Raw genomic sequence first — 12,870 nt, forward strand, 5'->3', positions numbered from 1 at the left:
AACGATGAGATGGCATGCTCAGTCTAGTTCCAGAAATAGTAGTAAAACCATGCATTTTACAAAATCAGCTCATTCAGGTTGTATACAAAACATGCGCTATGTTGAACGCAATCTGTTATTATTCATTTGAGAAGGCAGCTAGTGCCATCTGGAGATGATTTGATCACACAGTAAAATCCAACAGAGCTCTCATATTACATACAAAAGAATCAGGGGTAACAAACTACAGTATCTCAGTATTCACACCTGCAGTTTGTTTTTTTAGCTTGATTGTAATTGTGCACATTGCGAGTGCCCCTATGCTCTTCAGGGTTCCTTCCAGCAATTGATCACAAACATTTGTGTATAATACAAAGTATTTCCAACTCCATATATGGAACATAAAACAAGGTGCACTGTGTGCCAATATGTTACTTTTTACCACCAGTTGTAACCCCAACTACAACGTTGCTCACCTGCGTAGAAACATGGAGTAAATCAGTAAGAATGTAATGACTTAACTGGGGATTAGAAATATGCACGCAGGCAAGGTTGACAGGGGATAGCAATAAGGAGGTGGCTTACCAACTTTCCCTTTGCATCTACCGTCATAGGATTTTCAACAACAACAGTAACATTCTGTGATTGAGTGGTTGGCTGCCAACGACAAGGGAAAAAAGAAGTGATTAATAGATGGAAATCACAAATATGAATGCCCAAGAGAACTCAAGGTATGAACAACTGGACATACAGCAGAGGTTGATGGGACAGTATATGAAGTTCCATTTGGTGGCAAATGTCTCATTGTATTCATCTGAGTATAAGAAATAGTTTGAAGTCAATAAGCGTAGATGAGCACTTATAGCATTTCCAGCAAAGATAACCAGTAAAAAGAAACAGCCTTACCCCAGTATTTGTAATAAAATTGCAGATAGCACACTTGACAGAAGGTGCTCCGTATGGATACATCAACACTGTCTGGCACTGGCCACAGTTCAAGTGAGCTATACTACTCACTGCATCATAATTCACAATCAAACAGAATCCATTAAGTTGAGAGACATGTCAGACATCATGATGATTAATGATGTACAGTATATGGGAGGAAACTTGGATGCATGAAACAGAGATACAGGGAAGACAAGAACCTAGTGAAGGTTTATTATCAGCTTATTGTCTTTAAACTCCATGATTTTATACTTCAGAAAATATTTGCTCCATTTCAATCATATAAATGAAACTAGAAATGGCACACACGTAATCGGGACCAGCAACACATGTTGAGTCCTTGTCTCGATAAGAGATAATAAACTCATCCACAGAAAAGAAAAACTGAGCATTATTTAAGAATCAGAAAAGAAAGACTTCAGCAACACAGGTGCTCTCCACACAATTTTGAGTATTGCCTTTGAAATAAACTGACCTCAACTCACTGATCAAGTAGTCAACGATACATATTTGCCAGATGAGAAGTCAACAGCCCAGAAACAATGTAAGAACTGATGTAGTCTAGCTTTCAGTGAAACCAGCTTATGTAAAGTTGCAATACACCAAATTTATACTAACCTAACTGTAAATAGGAGGGCTATATTGATTTTCACATACATAACATCACCAATTTTGGTTGGTTTACACTTAACACAATTAATTATAGATTTATGTGCCTGAGCAACCTATACTGGCTTTATATAACATACCTAGTACACTGCAATACATTAGCATGCCCAGTAGGTAAATGCAGATGCTTTTAAGGATAAGCAGAATAAAAATTCTGCCAATTCCACAAACATGCAAGTACCTGGTCTGACAAGATTGACTGTATCGCAGCACGAACATCTAACAGATGTCGCATTGCGAGTATACATCAATAAAGTTCGGCATCCACCACATATAAGATGAGCTATATCCATTCCTGCACATGAAATTTACCCAACTTTCATGAGCATGACAACTTGAAGCAACTACAAAGTTCACAGTGATATGAAGCAATGAGAGCGATGGTAAAACGATAACCCGAGGTTTAGATTCTAATTACGTGAGCTACCCCATTCAGTGCTTCAGGAATCCTCTACATATGGCATTTGTAGCTCCTCCTAGGTGACTGTTGGACTTGGACATTAGGATGCGCTGCTAGGCTTCACGACAAACCAATTCTTTATTATTTCTCAAAAATCAAGCTGTTTCTTTTTGGCCCACAAGGGGCTCAGTGTTTGATGAAAAAAATACATCACACAACAGCCTGCGAAAGAAGATCTTATGCAGGAGACACTCTATGGAACAGAACATAATTTGGTAGATAATTACAATCTAGTAGAAAAAAACAGCAACACCATTTAAAGGAATAAGAACCAAATGCTGCAGTCTGCGGGAATAAGGCAGTAGAACTAGGGATGTAAGCTTAGAAACTGAGCAGCATGTGCTAGTATATGATATTTAAGCTAATACAATGAGTACACTGGATTTTCTATAAGGATAAGTTAGCCGTGGAATGCCCTTTATATTTCCATGTTATCTCTTTCACTATCTTATCTTGACCTTTGTCTAACTGGACTTGCAACATTGGAGTTCTAGCAGCGTTCAAAAGAAACAGTTTTTTTGGATTGATCATCGCATACATCAAAGAGTACCGTCACCCAAGCATCAACATTGCAATACAGATATCTAATATCAACCCTCGAAATTCTGATCCCTTGGATGAAACGTCGATTTTTTCGACAGCATACCGTCGAGATGGAAACGCAATCTGTACCTGTAAATCCTCCAATCCTAATAAAATCATGTCGGCCTAATCCTTCGGCCGACCCGGCAAATTTGGCCAGTGTTTGCAACCTTGATGGTCGATTGCACAAACGAAACTAACAAAAGCTTTAGATGTGCCATTACCTGGAGACGGTGCTGTGCTGGACACGGCATGGCACACCGCGCAGCAAACGCTCGGTGCCCCTCTCGGGTAGAGCAGAATGTTCCTGCACCCATGGCACACGATCTGGCTCTGCATGCCTGCCAAAAAAAAAATCCCGCCAGAGCAATCAGCACAGCATATAGCGGATCACAGCACAATCAAATCCGAAATCCCTAATCCTACAACCCCAACCAAACGACCAATTCCACGAAATGCTAGGTTAAAATCTTGGAATCGCCAAGAAAGGCCCCCCAATTTTTGGGCAAGCTGACCGTCCAAATCCCGCATCGATCGATTCCCCCCCCCCCCCCCCCCCCCAATCTAAAATCAACGAGCATCCGAGATCTCCCAACGAATCGCCCAGACCCAATCCAACCGGGTTCGCCCAAACAATCTCAATTCATCATCATCATCATCATTCCACGATGGGTTGCTGTTTGCTTACCTCGAGAAATCCCTCCAACAAAAGAAACCGCGGGAGGAAGGGAAGCGGAGGCGCCAACGATCTAGCGGAATGGCGGTGGCCGGATTCGGGGGGGCGGAGGCCTTCGCGTCGGTCTCACTCCTCCCTCTCTCCCTCTCTCTCTCTCCTCCTCTCCTTGGCTTCGTCGAGCTCGCGTTGGAGATGACGACGACGAGGACGAGGAGGAGGAGGACGAGGAGGAGGAGAAAAAATGGTGGTAATAAAAGTATTATTATTATTACTGAGCGTGTCCTAATGGGCCGGCATGACGAAGGGGGGGGGGGGGGGGGGGGTTGGATAGAGGTTGGGCCGAATTCTCGCACACGGTTTGGGCCCAATGGAGGCCCATGCCAGCGCCCCAAACAATGTTTGCTGAAGCTAATTCTGGATTTTAAATTTGAGGGCTGCTACAAAATGGGACAGACATATTAACTATTCTCTTGCACGAGTATCACAGCTATCAGGTCCTATGTATCATAGGTATCGTGTAACAGGTATCACAGGTATCGGGTACCATACAGCTGGTACCATAACAGATTTCAGGTATCAGGTATTGTCTCATAGAAGGATATCCCGTTCCAACGGGATACCGTTGTCTAGGTTTTCTGTTTAAATTTTGAGTTCACGTAAAAATTTCGACCAGTTCAACTGGGTAATGATCTGGGCTTCTGTGATCCCTGTACACCATATGGTCCATATGTTGGAAGTAGATTTCTTCAGCAAGTGGCAGCAGGCCCTGTACAGGCTGTGTTCACCAAGTCCTGACTTCAATGAGATCGATCATGAACTGGTACAAGGGCTTGAAGGGCCTTTTTCCACCAGAATTTCTTGCCAATGAGCGCAGCCATGGCGAGGATTTGAGCTTTAAGGAGTCTATCCAGGCATATGCAATGGCACAAGGCTTACTGTGTATGCCTAGAGTTGGTAAATTCTACAATGGTATGCCAGTGTATGAGTTTGGCACCGTGAGTATTTGCATTGATTCTGTGAAGCACCTACTCTAAGCACAACTTCAAGAAGGAATTGAGAGATGGAGTGCTGTGTCTCTTACACTACACATTGATGGAAATGAACCGGAAGGCTTGATGAATGTTGCTTCTTTATAGATCATATGTACTTCCTCCGTTTTATATTATAAGACTTTCTAGCATTGTCCACATTTATATGGATGTTAATGAATCTACACATATATGTTTAGATTCATTAACATATATATGAATGTGGGTAATGCTAGAAAATCTTATAATATGAAACGGAGGAAGTGGATAACATGTATAGCATGCTATAGGCATGAGTGAAAATGTAAGTCAATTTGTTGTGGATGTGAGAGGTGTGATTTCATATCATCTTATGATATTGTATATGTTCCCCACAAAAAAAAATGATATTGTATATGTAACTGAAATTGTGATGGTTTTATAAAGTTTTAGTTCTGAGGATTTATGGAACCTTCTCAGTTCCCATGATTTTGTGCGGAGAGACTTGTTGTCTTTTCAGGCATTTGAGGCTTGTGTCCTGATGTACTCCCTCCGTATTTTAATGCATGACGCTGTTGACTTTTTGAGCAACGTTTGACCATTTGTTTTATTCAATTTTTTTGTGAAAATATGAAAATGTTTATGTCATGCTTAAAGAACATTTGATGATGAATCAAGTCACAATAAAATAAATGATAATTACATAAATTTTTTGAATAAGACGAACGGTCAAACGTTGGATAAAAAAATTAACGGCGTCATACATTAAAATATGGAGGTAGTAATTTGTAAGGTATTGAGGCATTTGGCCGAATTTTGTTTGTTTTGTAGGCCTGATGGGATGGAGTGTGGGCTTATTGCTATGGAGCTGCTGCTCATTGTACTCTTTTGGACTTTTGCTACTTGCTACTGATTGCTGAATTTTGCTGCTTTATCAATATATGTGGAATTTGATTTCCTTTCAGAAGTAGCAAGATAGTATTAATTTGTTTGGTATGGCCTAACTGCTGAAGATTAGAGAGTAGTAGATTTAGGTCATGTAACTCAGATGGCATCATGAACTTCTGAACCTGATGAGAAACCTCTGAATTTGCAACGTTGGCTTCATTGATCTGAGTCGTAGAATTCTTTTTCTTGTTTTCTGTATAATTGAATTGTTTATATGAAATCATTGCAAAATTATCGTGTTTCAAGTAGGGCCTAAATTTTGTAAACCTCAAGGACTAGTATAAACACCAAGGGTTTGTATAGCTGGTGATAATAAAACTCAGATGCTATGTATACAAACAACATTCCTACAATAGTATCTACCTAGCAAAACTACACAAACAAAAAAAAAATGTATAAGATCCTCTTTGGCTCTTTCCATCTCCCTTTCAATTTACAACCATTGCTTTTCAGGCATCTTTTCATTCTTCTTTTATATCTTTCTAACCTGAAATCATCTTTTCCTTCAGATATCCAACCTTCCATCAGGGGCTCTCTTCTACCACAGTGCTACCAGCTAATGCAAGCATGGACACCTGGGAGTTGCTGTCTGAAGGAGATTTGGGTGGAGAGGCACTGAACTGAACCGGCTCAACTGTTCTGATTTTCAGGTCCATGACATCTGTGATCAGGCCTGGCCTCATGATCTTATCGCCAATTGCGCACTCGCCCTTGAGCATCTTGACGATCGTCGACATGGAGGGCCTGATCTTCGGAGTATCTTGAGTGCACAGGAGACCTATTTTCAGTAACCGTTGCGCTTCCTCGGTGTCGAAGACGCCTTTCAAGGTGCTATCAACTAGGCTTTTGAGATCACCGGACTCGTAGAGCGCCCAAGCCTGTCAAAAAAAGCATGAGTTTATGATTTCAGATGCTTTGGACCAGTTCTAAGAGTAGATATCCATGCCATGAAAGTGGTGCTTCAAGTATTGCTGAGCTAATTATTCAATTCTTTTAAGAATCAATTCATCTCAAAGCAATCCATACAATAATTGGACCAACACGGAAACACCAATGGATGTGACTTCAGAATCAGAAAGCCTAGTGGTTGCAGTGACCTGAGTAGCACCCCAAGGTTTTGAGTTCAAATCTCCATAGGAGCGGATTTCAGATTAAGTTGTTTACGAGGCTAAGTTCCCAATTTAAATGGCTGCATATATTCGGTTGGATTTAGAGGCCGGGTAAAAAAATAATCTTCTCTAATAATAATAATAATAATAATAATAATAATAATAATAATAATAATAATAATAATCAAGAACCAGAAAGCCAGCAAATGCATGTGGTATTGAAGACCATTTCTGACATAATTCAGAGCGGTGGCCCATACAAGAACACGAAGACCCGTCAAAGGGAGCTGATTCAGTTCTATGAATTGTTTACTTTAATAAGAGAGGAAACTTCCTTGTGCATATCATTGCAAAGCTCCCAGTCTCACAAGCATATCAACCATATTATCTGAATTGACCAGTCATTGTGACCAGAACAGGTATGTGCCTAGTGGTTTGTCATACAGGGAACATACGGAATCTATCATAGGTGTTTACTGGACTTATACATAAAAGAATGGTTCTTGCTCCAATTTGTTGTCTGAAATAACTAAAGAATCAGACAGTAGTCTGGGAGAAGTCATATGCAATAATAATAATGCAGATTTAGAAAAGTTATATGCTATTGTCGGCATTGTTCTTTACCCTTTCCAGTAGGAACTGATCTTGAAGAGGCAATCTGGGGTCAGTGTGGCATCTTCCACTGACAATCTCCAGAAGTAGAACTCCAAAGCTGTAGACGTCGGCCTTCTTTGTCAGCTGCCCTCGGATCGCATACTCCGGTGCAAGATATCCTCTAGAAGGAGAAGAATGAAATGCCAAATTATTCATACACAACAATATGCATGAAAGATCAAAGCTGAAGAGCAACAAGAAAATGCCTCTGCTTACAGTGTTCCTGCAACCCTGGTGCTGATATGCGTCATGTTGCCCGGGAAAAGCTTTGCCAGCCCAAAATCTGATATCTTGGGGCTCAGATCCTTGTCAAGAAGAATGTTGCTTGCCTTGATATCACGGTGGACGATGACCGGCCGGACTTCTTCATGAAGATACTTGAGCCCACTCGCGACGCCGATGCATATTTTCACTCTTGTTTTCCAGTCTAATTGGATACTACTATGGGAATTGCCTGAAGGACATGATCATGATGCTTCAGAGATTCAGAGTTCTGAGAACAAAACGTATCACAAATTCACCATGATTTGAGAATCTACTGGAAACTGATTTTTTTTTTTTGTTCTTTACCAAAGAGGGACTGTGCAAGACTGTTGTTCTCCAGGTAATTGTAGACCAGCATTTTCTGATCTCCGTCGACGCAGCAGCCATGCAATTTTACAAGATTGTGATGGTTTATGTTGGATATGACACTCAGCTCATTTAAGAACTCCCTTGTTCCTTGCCTTGACTCGGAGGAGAGCACCTTGATGGCAACTTTCTGACCATTCCTGAGCTTTCCCTGAACAATTCATGTGAGGAAATGCGAAATCATGTTAATGACTGGTCCAAATGGTACAGCCATAGAAACTTCTAAGCATGAAGAGAATGGCAATATTGCTTCTACCACTGTTCACTAATTCAGTGATAGAAACTGCATGAAGAGTATATGTATATATTCATCAGTTTATGATAATTCAGGCATTTGGAGGAACTAATTGGGTTATGGCACACAGGGCTTTAAGCTTTGGACTTTGAAATGTCAATGCTTGAAATGACTAGCAAGCTACCAGGTAGACGCAGCCAAAAGAACCCTGTCCTAGTTTGTGTCCTGAGCAGAAATTTTTTGTGGCTTTTCTGAGCTCCTTGGAGGAGTAGATCTTCACATTTCTGATGATCGGTGTATCTGGGAAAGAACAAGATCAATCAGAAGAAGGCATCTGGATGTTTCAGAAGAAGAAAATTTGATGAAATGTGAGGGTTTACCTTTGTCATGCTGCACAATTTGACTCCTGGATTTTTTGTTTCTCCAGAACGCAGGAAAGCAAGTCATTACTGTAATTCAGGGTTTTTCTTCTAGGACTCTTCAGCTATATCTTCAGAATATCATGTAGAGATCACCGTAAAAGTACTCTTGGTATAAAAGTATAAACCTGAGAGAAAATAATCGATCGATAAAAAGAGATTGAGATAATGTAGTACTTTGTTGAAAAATTCTACACAATGAACCTACTTTTCTCTTTCTAGAGTAATTTCAAGAAAAAAGGGCAAAACTCATGCCCTCAAGGAAGAAAAGACACACCGTCTCTTTTCTTGTGTTTCTCCTTGCTGTGAGCCCAGAGAGCAGAAACGAAGAACAAAATCTCTAGAAAACTCAGAAAAATTGTAACAAAGAAATAAAGACATGAAGTATGCAAATCTGACAGAGAAACACTCGTCCCAGTCAGAGTTAAGAATTGTATGTTGTCCAACAAAATCCATGAGAAAAAACACTTGTATTCACATTGAATTGTAGAGTAACCAAGTTTGCGGTGTGACCGTTGATCTTCAGAAGATGAACTGACGGTTACAAACAGAAATAGATGAACTGATGATAAGCACAAGAACCGAAAGGAAGAGCCCATTAAATACAGTCTAATCCAAAGAAAACTGAACTAATACCTTTCCTGAAAAAGGTTTCCATGAAAAACTTTCCCCAGATGAATTGAAATATTCAGTAGAGACAAGAGCAATGAAATTCTTGCAACAGACCTAGACACAGAATTTAGTAGATTCAGCAATGAAGAAAAAAGAATCCAATAAGCAAAACTCACCTGAAGATCAGTTAATTCACCAGCAGAAAGACTTGAAGCCTGTAATCTGTATGAATATCCAAGAACAGCCAGCACCCAGCAAAGAACTCTTGGAGAAGAGGAGAAAGAAGAGGAGAGAGTATGAATCTGCAATTTTAGAAGCAAAAGCATACTGCTCTCTGCCCTGAATCCCTGAATATATGGGAGTCCACCAGCAGATGTCCCACTGGGATTGACTTTAGCTGGTTGCAACTCTGGGAAGTAGCATGGAAAAGACATAGTGCTGACCTCACACAAGGAAACGACAAGCATAAACAAAGATAAACAAATTAATATTTTGTACATTTCTTATTCTCGGAAGAATCAGATTTAAGTTATTCTAATGATGTAAGGTGATTTAGAGTTGTTGTGAAGTGTCTGTGTTCACATATTTCTTAAGTTAGTTCTTAATGCTTAATACCCAAGATCTTGAGTTGATTATACTATAGATGGATATAGGTTGATGGATTAGGTGTTACTTAGCAGTCGTTCACACTGTTTGAGGTGCCATTTCTGTTCAGACTTCAGAGACCATATGAAATTGATTTGTAAATAGAAAAGGACTTGCTCCCAAAAAGGCATATATATACTCCAATTCCAAAATATTTAATATTTAGTTTTAAAATATAGTTGTATAACAGAAATATCCATTTCATCAAGAAAAATGTATAGTTTATATAAATCATTTTGAAGACTGAAAAAATTACAAGCATAAACAATATTTCTAAATAGTTCATGGAATCCACTCAAAAGGGCTCCACGGAAACAACCATGTCGGTGTACTCCTTAACTGCAGTTTGACATGCAAGTTTTCCTACCGCTGTTCCATGATTAGGACTAATATAAGTGAACAAGATGATCCTCTTAATACAACTGAAAAGGTGTGTGTTGGGTTGTACTTCTGAACAATGTATTCTGCATTACAGTGAGCATGCAAAATGTCATTGTCACTTAGTACAGACAAAAGATTTTAACAGATAATTCAATGACCATTGTACATGTGATCCAGTTATTAAATTGATCATGGCTTTAATTGTCAAAGTTGGATCTCGTATACGACTTCAATTTTTCTCATCCAAAGTGACAGAACAATTCAATCTTCTTTGTGCCTACATATTTTCATGCAAATAATATACTTGACCCATTCATTACATGAGTTATCAAATACACTCCAAATTTTGACCTTTTGAGCTGAAGAAAAGAATTTAGTTATAAAATCACAACCAAAATGTTAAGCTGACTCAGCTCTGGAGAATCCCTGCCGCTTGCTGCCTGTCAAAGTCAAATTCAAAGGCTGCTCATTAGCTCATAGGACGACCTAAGAAATCTTCAAGCATTTTAAGTTCTGCAAATATTATAGATTCATAGTGAGGACCCATTGACCACATATTCCCATTGATCAAGTCTTCCATCCTTCTCTCCTCTCATTAACTTCTTGTGCACCAAATTTCTCAGTTGTCCCATTGTTTAAACATGTATAACTTCTAGTGCACCGTATTTTTTTTATTCAAGTATGTTATCGAATCTGAGGAAATTTATTGTTTGGATTTTTTAAAGAGTAAATTTCAGAAAACTGTAACTACAGTGACAAAACTATCAGTTTGCTGTAACATTAGCAATATATTTCAGTTTGCTACAATGATAACGCGAGAAATTATCACAAAACTGTAACTTTTACGTAGCTCAAGCTTACTGTTGTCACCTACATGTTGTAACAAACTAATAGTTTTATCATTATAGTTGTAGTTTTCTGAAATTTACTTTTTTTCAAAAGTAAACATGTACACATCAAGTAACTAAGCATATCACTTCTTGAATACATGAGGTAAATTTTAAATACTAGTACTATTCATTCAGTTTCTTTAAAATGCATGATGTAAATTTTAAATCATTAGCAGAACTTTGATGAACCCTCTTAGTGAAAAATGCATACCAGTGCAGTTTTACTCTAATAATTGCAAACTAGATGAACTAGACAGTGGATTTTGAAGAGGCAAGAATATGTATTCATCAATCAGTCTCTGTCCCGGCTCTACACCTCTAGTAGTAAACTACTAACAAATGAGATTATTTAGGTCAATGAGTACATCTCAGACATTTCATGTCATGTCGAAAGGTTCCAAGTTTCGTTATCATGCATGGATGGTACACAAGAATTTTGTAGATTTAGTCAAGGTTGAAAGTGGAAAGAAGGTTTCTTTCAAAATAAAATGAAATGAAAAGGGAAGACTTTTTCAGCTTGACTCAGGGTGTTTATTATACAAGATGTATGAGCAACTTAATTAGATTCATTTCATTATTTATTAATACATTATATATAGTTACTTCAAATTCTGCTCAAATATTTTTTACATTGACCTTCTGGGAGTAAATCCTCAATTTTGCACCTAGGATATACCCCCAAGTCTTTCATGAAGGAGTTTATATAGTTTCATTTTTGGCATTTAGAACATATCATACATTTATTAATTGATTGACTAGAGAGGTATATAACTAATGCACCACATGAAAAGTCCATAGTGATTGTTCATTACCTTGACTTCAAGAGTTATACCGAAAAAAAAAACAATTGAGAAAAACTAGTCTTTTGGAGAAAATGGAAAGTTGAAAAAAAACACTGAAATTAAATATTTTGTCTTAACAAACAATAGTGCATTTTTTGAAAAAGCAAATATTTTACACTCTTTGAGAGAGAATATTTGTAATACTCTGACCAAATTGTCTTTTGGCAGCAACTTGGTTAAACATGATGAGGACATTTTATTCATCCTTGCTTCTGGATGAGGTGAAAAAGAAAGCAAAACCTCCCAAAAATAATTCATTGTCCACTAGCCATGGAAGGAAAATGACCCAAACTGATGTCATGCCAAGCGAAGCCTTTTGTCATAATGTGGATTTAGAGGCCAAGTTAAATTCCATCATCGAAAAATAGAAAAGACACTGTGGATAGGTCCATAGCTGTAGACATGGAGCCCTATTTGCTGACAGGAACAGGCAAGCCAAATACAAATGATAAGAAAATGACAAGGGGTTTATAATGCTATCCAGTTCAGAAAAGTACAGCTCTCAAGAAATAAAAGTTCAGGCAAGTACTGGTCAAACAGATTAGGCATACTGTCACTAATAGTAACAGCATGTGGAAATTTGTCACAATCTAATCAAGTTGCTCCTTTTTTTTTTAGAAAAAGGTATTTTTTTACCCGTCTCTACATCCAATCAAATATATACAGGTTTTTTGAATTGGGAGCTTAGCCCCTCAAATAACACAATGTGAAATTCACTCCTATCAAGTTGCTCCCTTATCCTTGTCGATGCAGTGTTGGCCTTGTATATATCCATGACTATACATATGTATACCTTTTTTTTTATCAGTAATGGGACTGTGAGTTGTGACAATGCAATTTTGCATTCCAAATTTCCAGCTTTAAATTTACATGTTCATCCATATCCTTGTGAGTAGAAGAGCAAGAAGCCAAGAACCAAATGAAGCTCCATGTTCATCCCTATCCTTGTGAGTAAGAAAAGCAAGGAACAAATGAAGCTAGAGTGTATGACCAATCAACCGACAGAGAAGTAATATGACTTGAAAGCTGCACATGATCCTGGTGACACACACAATCTTGCTGGTTCGGTTAACACTATTGTGTTATTTGATAAGCTACTTAGAAGTAGTTAGAACTTTGAAGTACTGGCCATTGTGCACGCATGGCCACTGACTTGTACTAAGCAATACGCTTTGAATAACTCG

At 38.6% G+C, this 12,870-nt stretch overlaps 2 protein-coding genes across 3 annotated transcripts; both read right to left on the reverse strand.

Moving 5' to 3' along the window:
- Positions 1–54: 54 nt before the first annotated feature.
- LOC127757484 (protein LOL2) lies at positions 55–3,562 on the reverse strand. The gene is made up of 7 exons (XM_052283001.1): positions 3,327–3,562; positions 2,863–2,979; positions 1,778–1,891; positions 886–995; positions 731–793; positions 565–636; positions 55–455 (listed from the first exon to the last, which is right to left on the reverse strand). The coding sequence occupies exons 2-7, from the start codon at positions 2,975–2,977 to the stop codon at positions 411–413; spliced, it is 519 nt and encodes a 172-aa protein (XP_052138961.1). The 5' UTR covers positions 2,978–2,979; positions 3,327–3,562; the 3' UTR covers positions 55–410.
- A 1,964-nt stretch (positions 3,563–5,526) lies between these two features.
- Positions 5,527–9,269, reverse strand: LOC127756647 (cold-responsive protein kinase 1-like). Of its 2 annotated transcripts, none has more exons than XM_052282005.1 (7): positions 9,105–9,269; positions 8,278–8,444; positions 8,082–8,197; positions 7,603–7,813; positions 7,249–7,486; positions 7,003–7,153; positions 5,527–6,147 (listed from the first exon to the last, which is right to left on the reverse strand). In XM_052282005.1, exons 2-7 carry the CDS (start codon positions 8,342–8,344, stop codon positions 5,794–5,796), a joined length of 1,137 nt encoding a protein of 378 aa, XP_052137965.1. In that variant the 5' UTR covers positions 8,345–8,444; positions 9,105–9,269; the 3' UTR covers positions 5,527–5,793. The 2 variants fall into 2 exon arrangements, with proteins under 2 accessions (XP_052137965.1, XP_052137966.1); XM_052282006.1 differs by having other exon boundaries at positions 8,594–9,263.
- Between the last annotated feature and the right edge of the window lie 3,601 nt (positions 9,270–12,870).

The sequence above is a fragment of the Oryza glaberrima genome, chromosome 12 (assembly GCF_000147395.1).
Source record: "Oryza glaberrima chromosome 12, OglaRS2, whole genome shotgun sequence".
Lineage (NCBI taxonomy): Eukaryota > Viridiplantae > Streptophyta > Magnoliopsida > Poales > Poaceae > Oryza > Oryza glaberrima.

Bases quoted from the DNA above. Each gene is read 5' to 3' on its own strand.
- LOC127756647 (XM_052282005.1), bottom strand. From the start codon at position 8,344: ATGACTTGCTTTCCTGCGTTCTGGAGAAACAAAAAATCCAGGAGTCAA. The intron at 7,814-8,081 runs GTAGCTTGCTAG...TGAATTGTTCAG, and splicing joins CTTTTGGCTGCGTCTACCTG to GGAAAGCTCAGGAATGGTCA. The intron at 6,148-7,002 runs GTAAAGAACAAT...TTTTTTTGACAG, and splicing joins ATCAGTTCCTACTGGAAAGG to GCTTGGGCGCTCTACGAGTC.
- LOC127757484 (XM_052283001.1), bottom strand. From the start codon at position 2,977: ATGCAGAGCCAGATCGTGTGCCATGGGTGCAGGAACATTCTGCTCTAC. The intron at 996-1,777 runs GTACTTGCATGT...ATTATGATGCAG, and splicing joins AGTCAATCTTGTCAGACCAG to TGAGTAGTATAGCTCACTTG. The intron at 794-885 runs GTAAGGCTGTTT...TCTTATACTCAG, and splicing joins ATTTTATTACAAATACTGGG to ATGAATACAATGAGACATTT.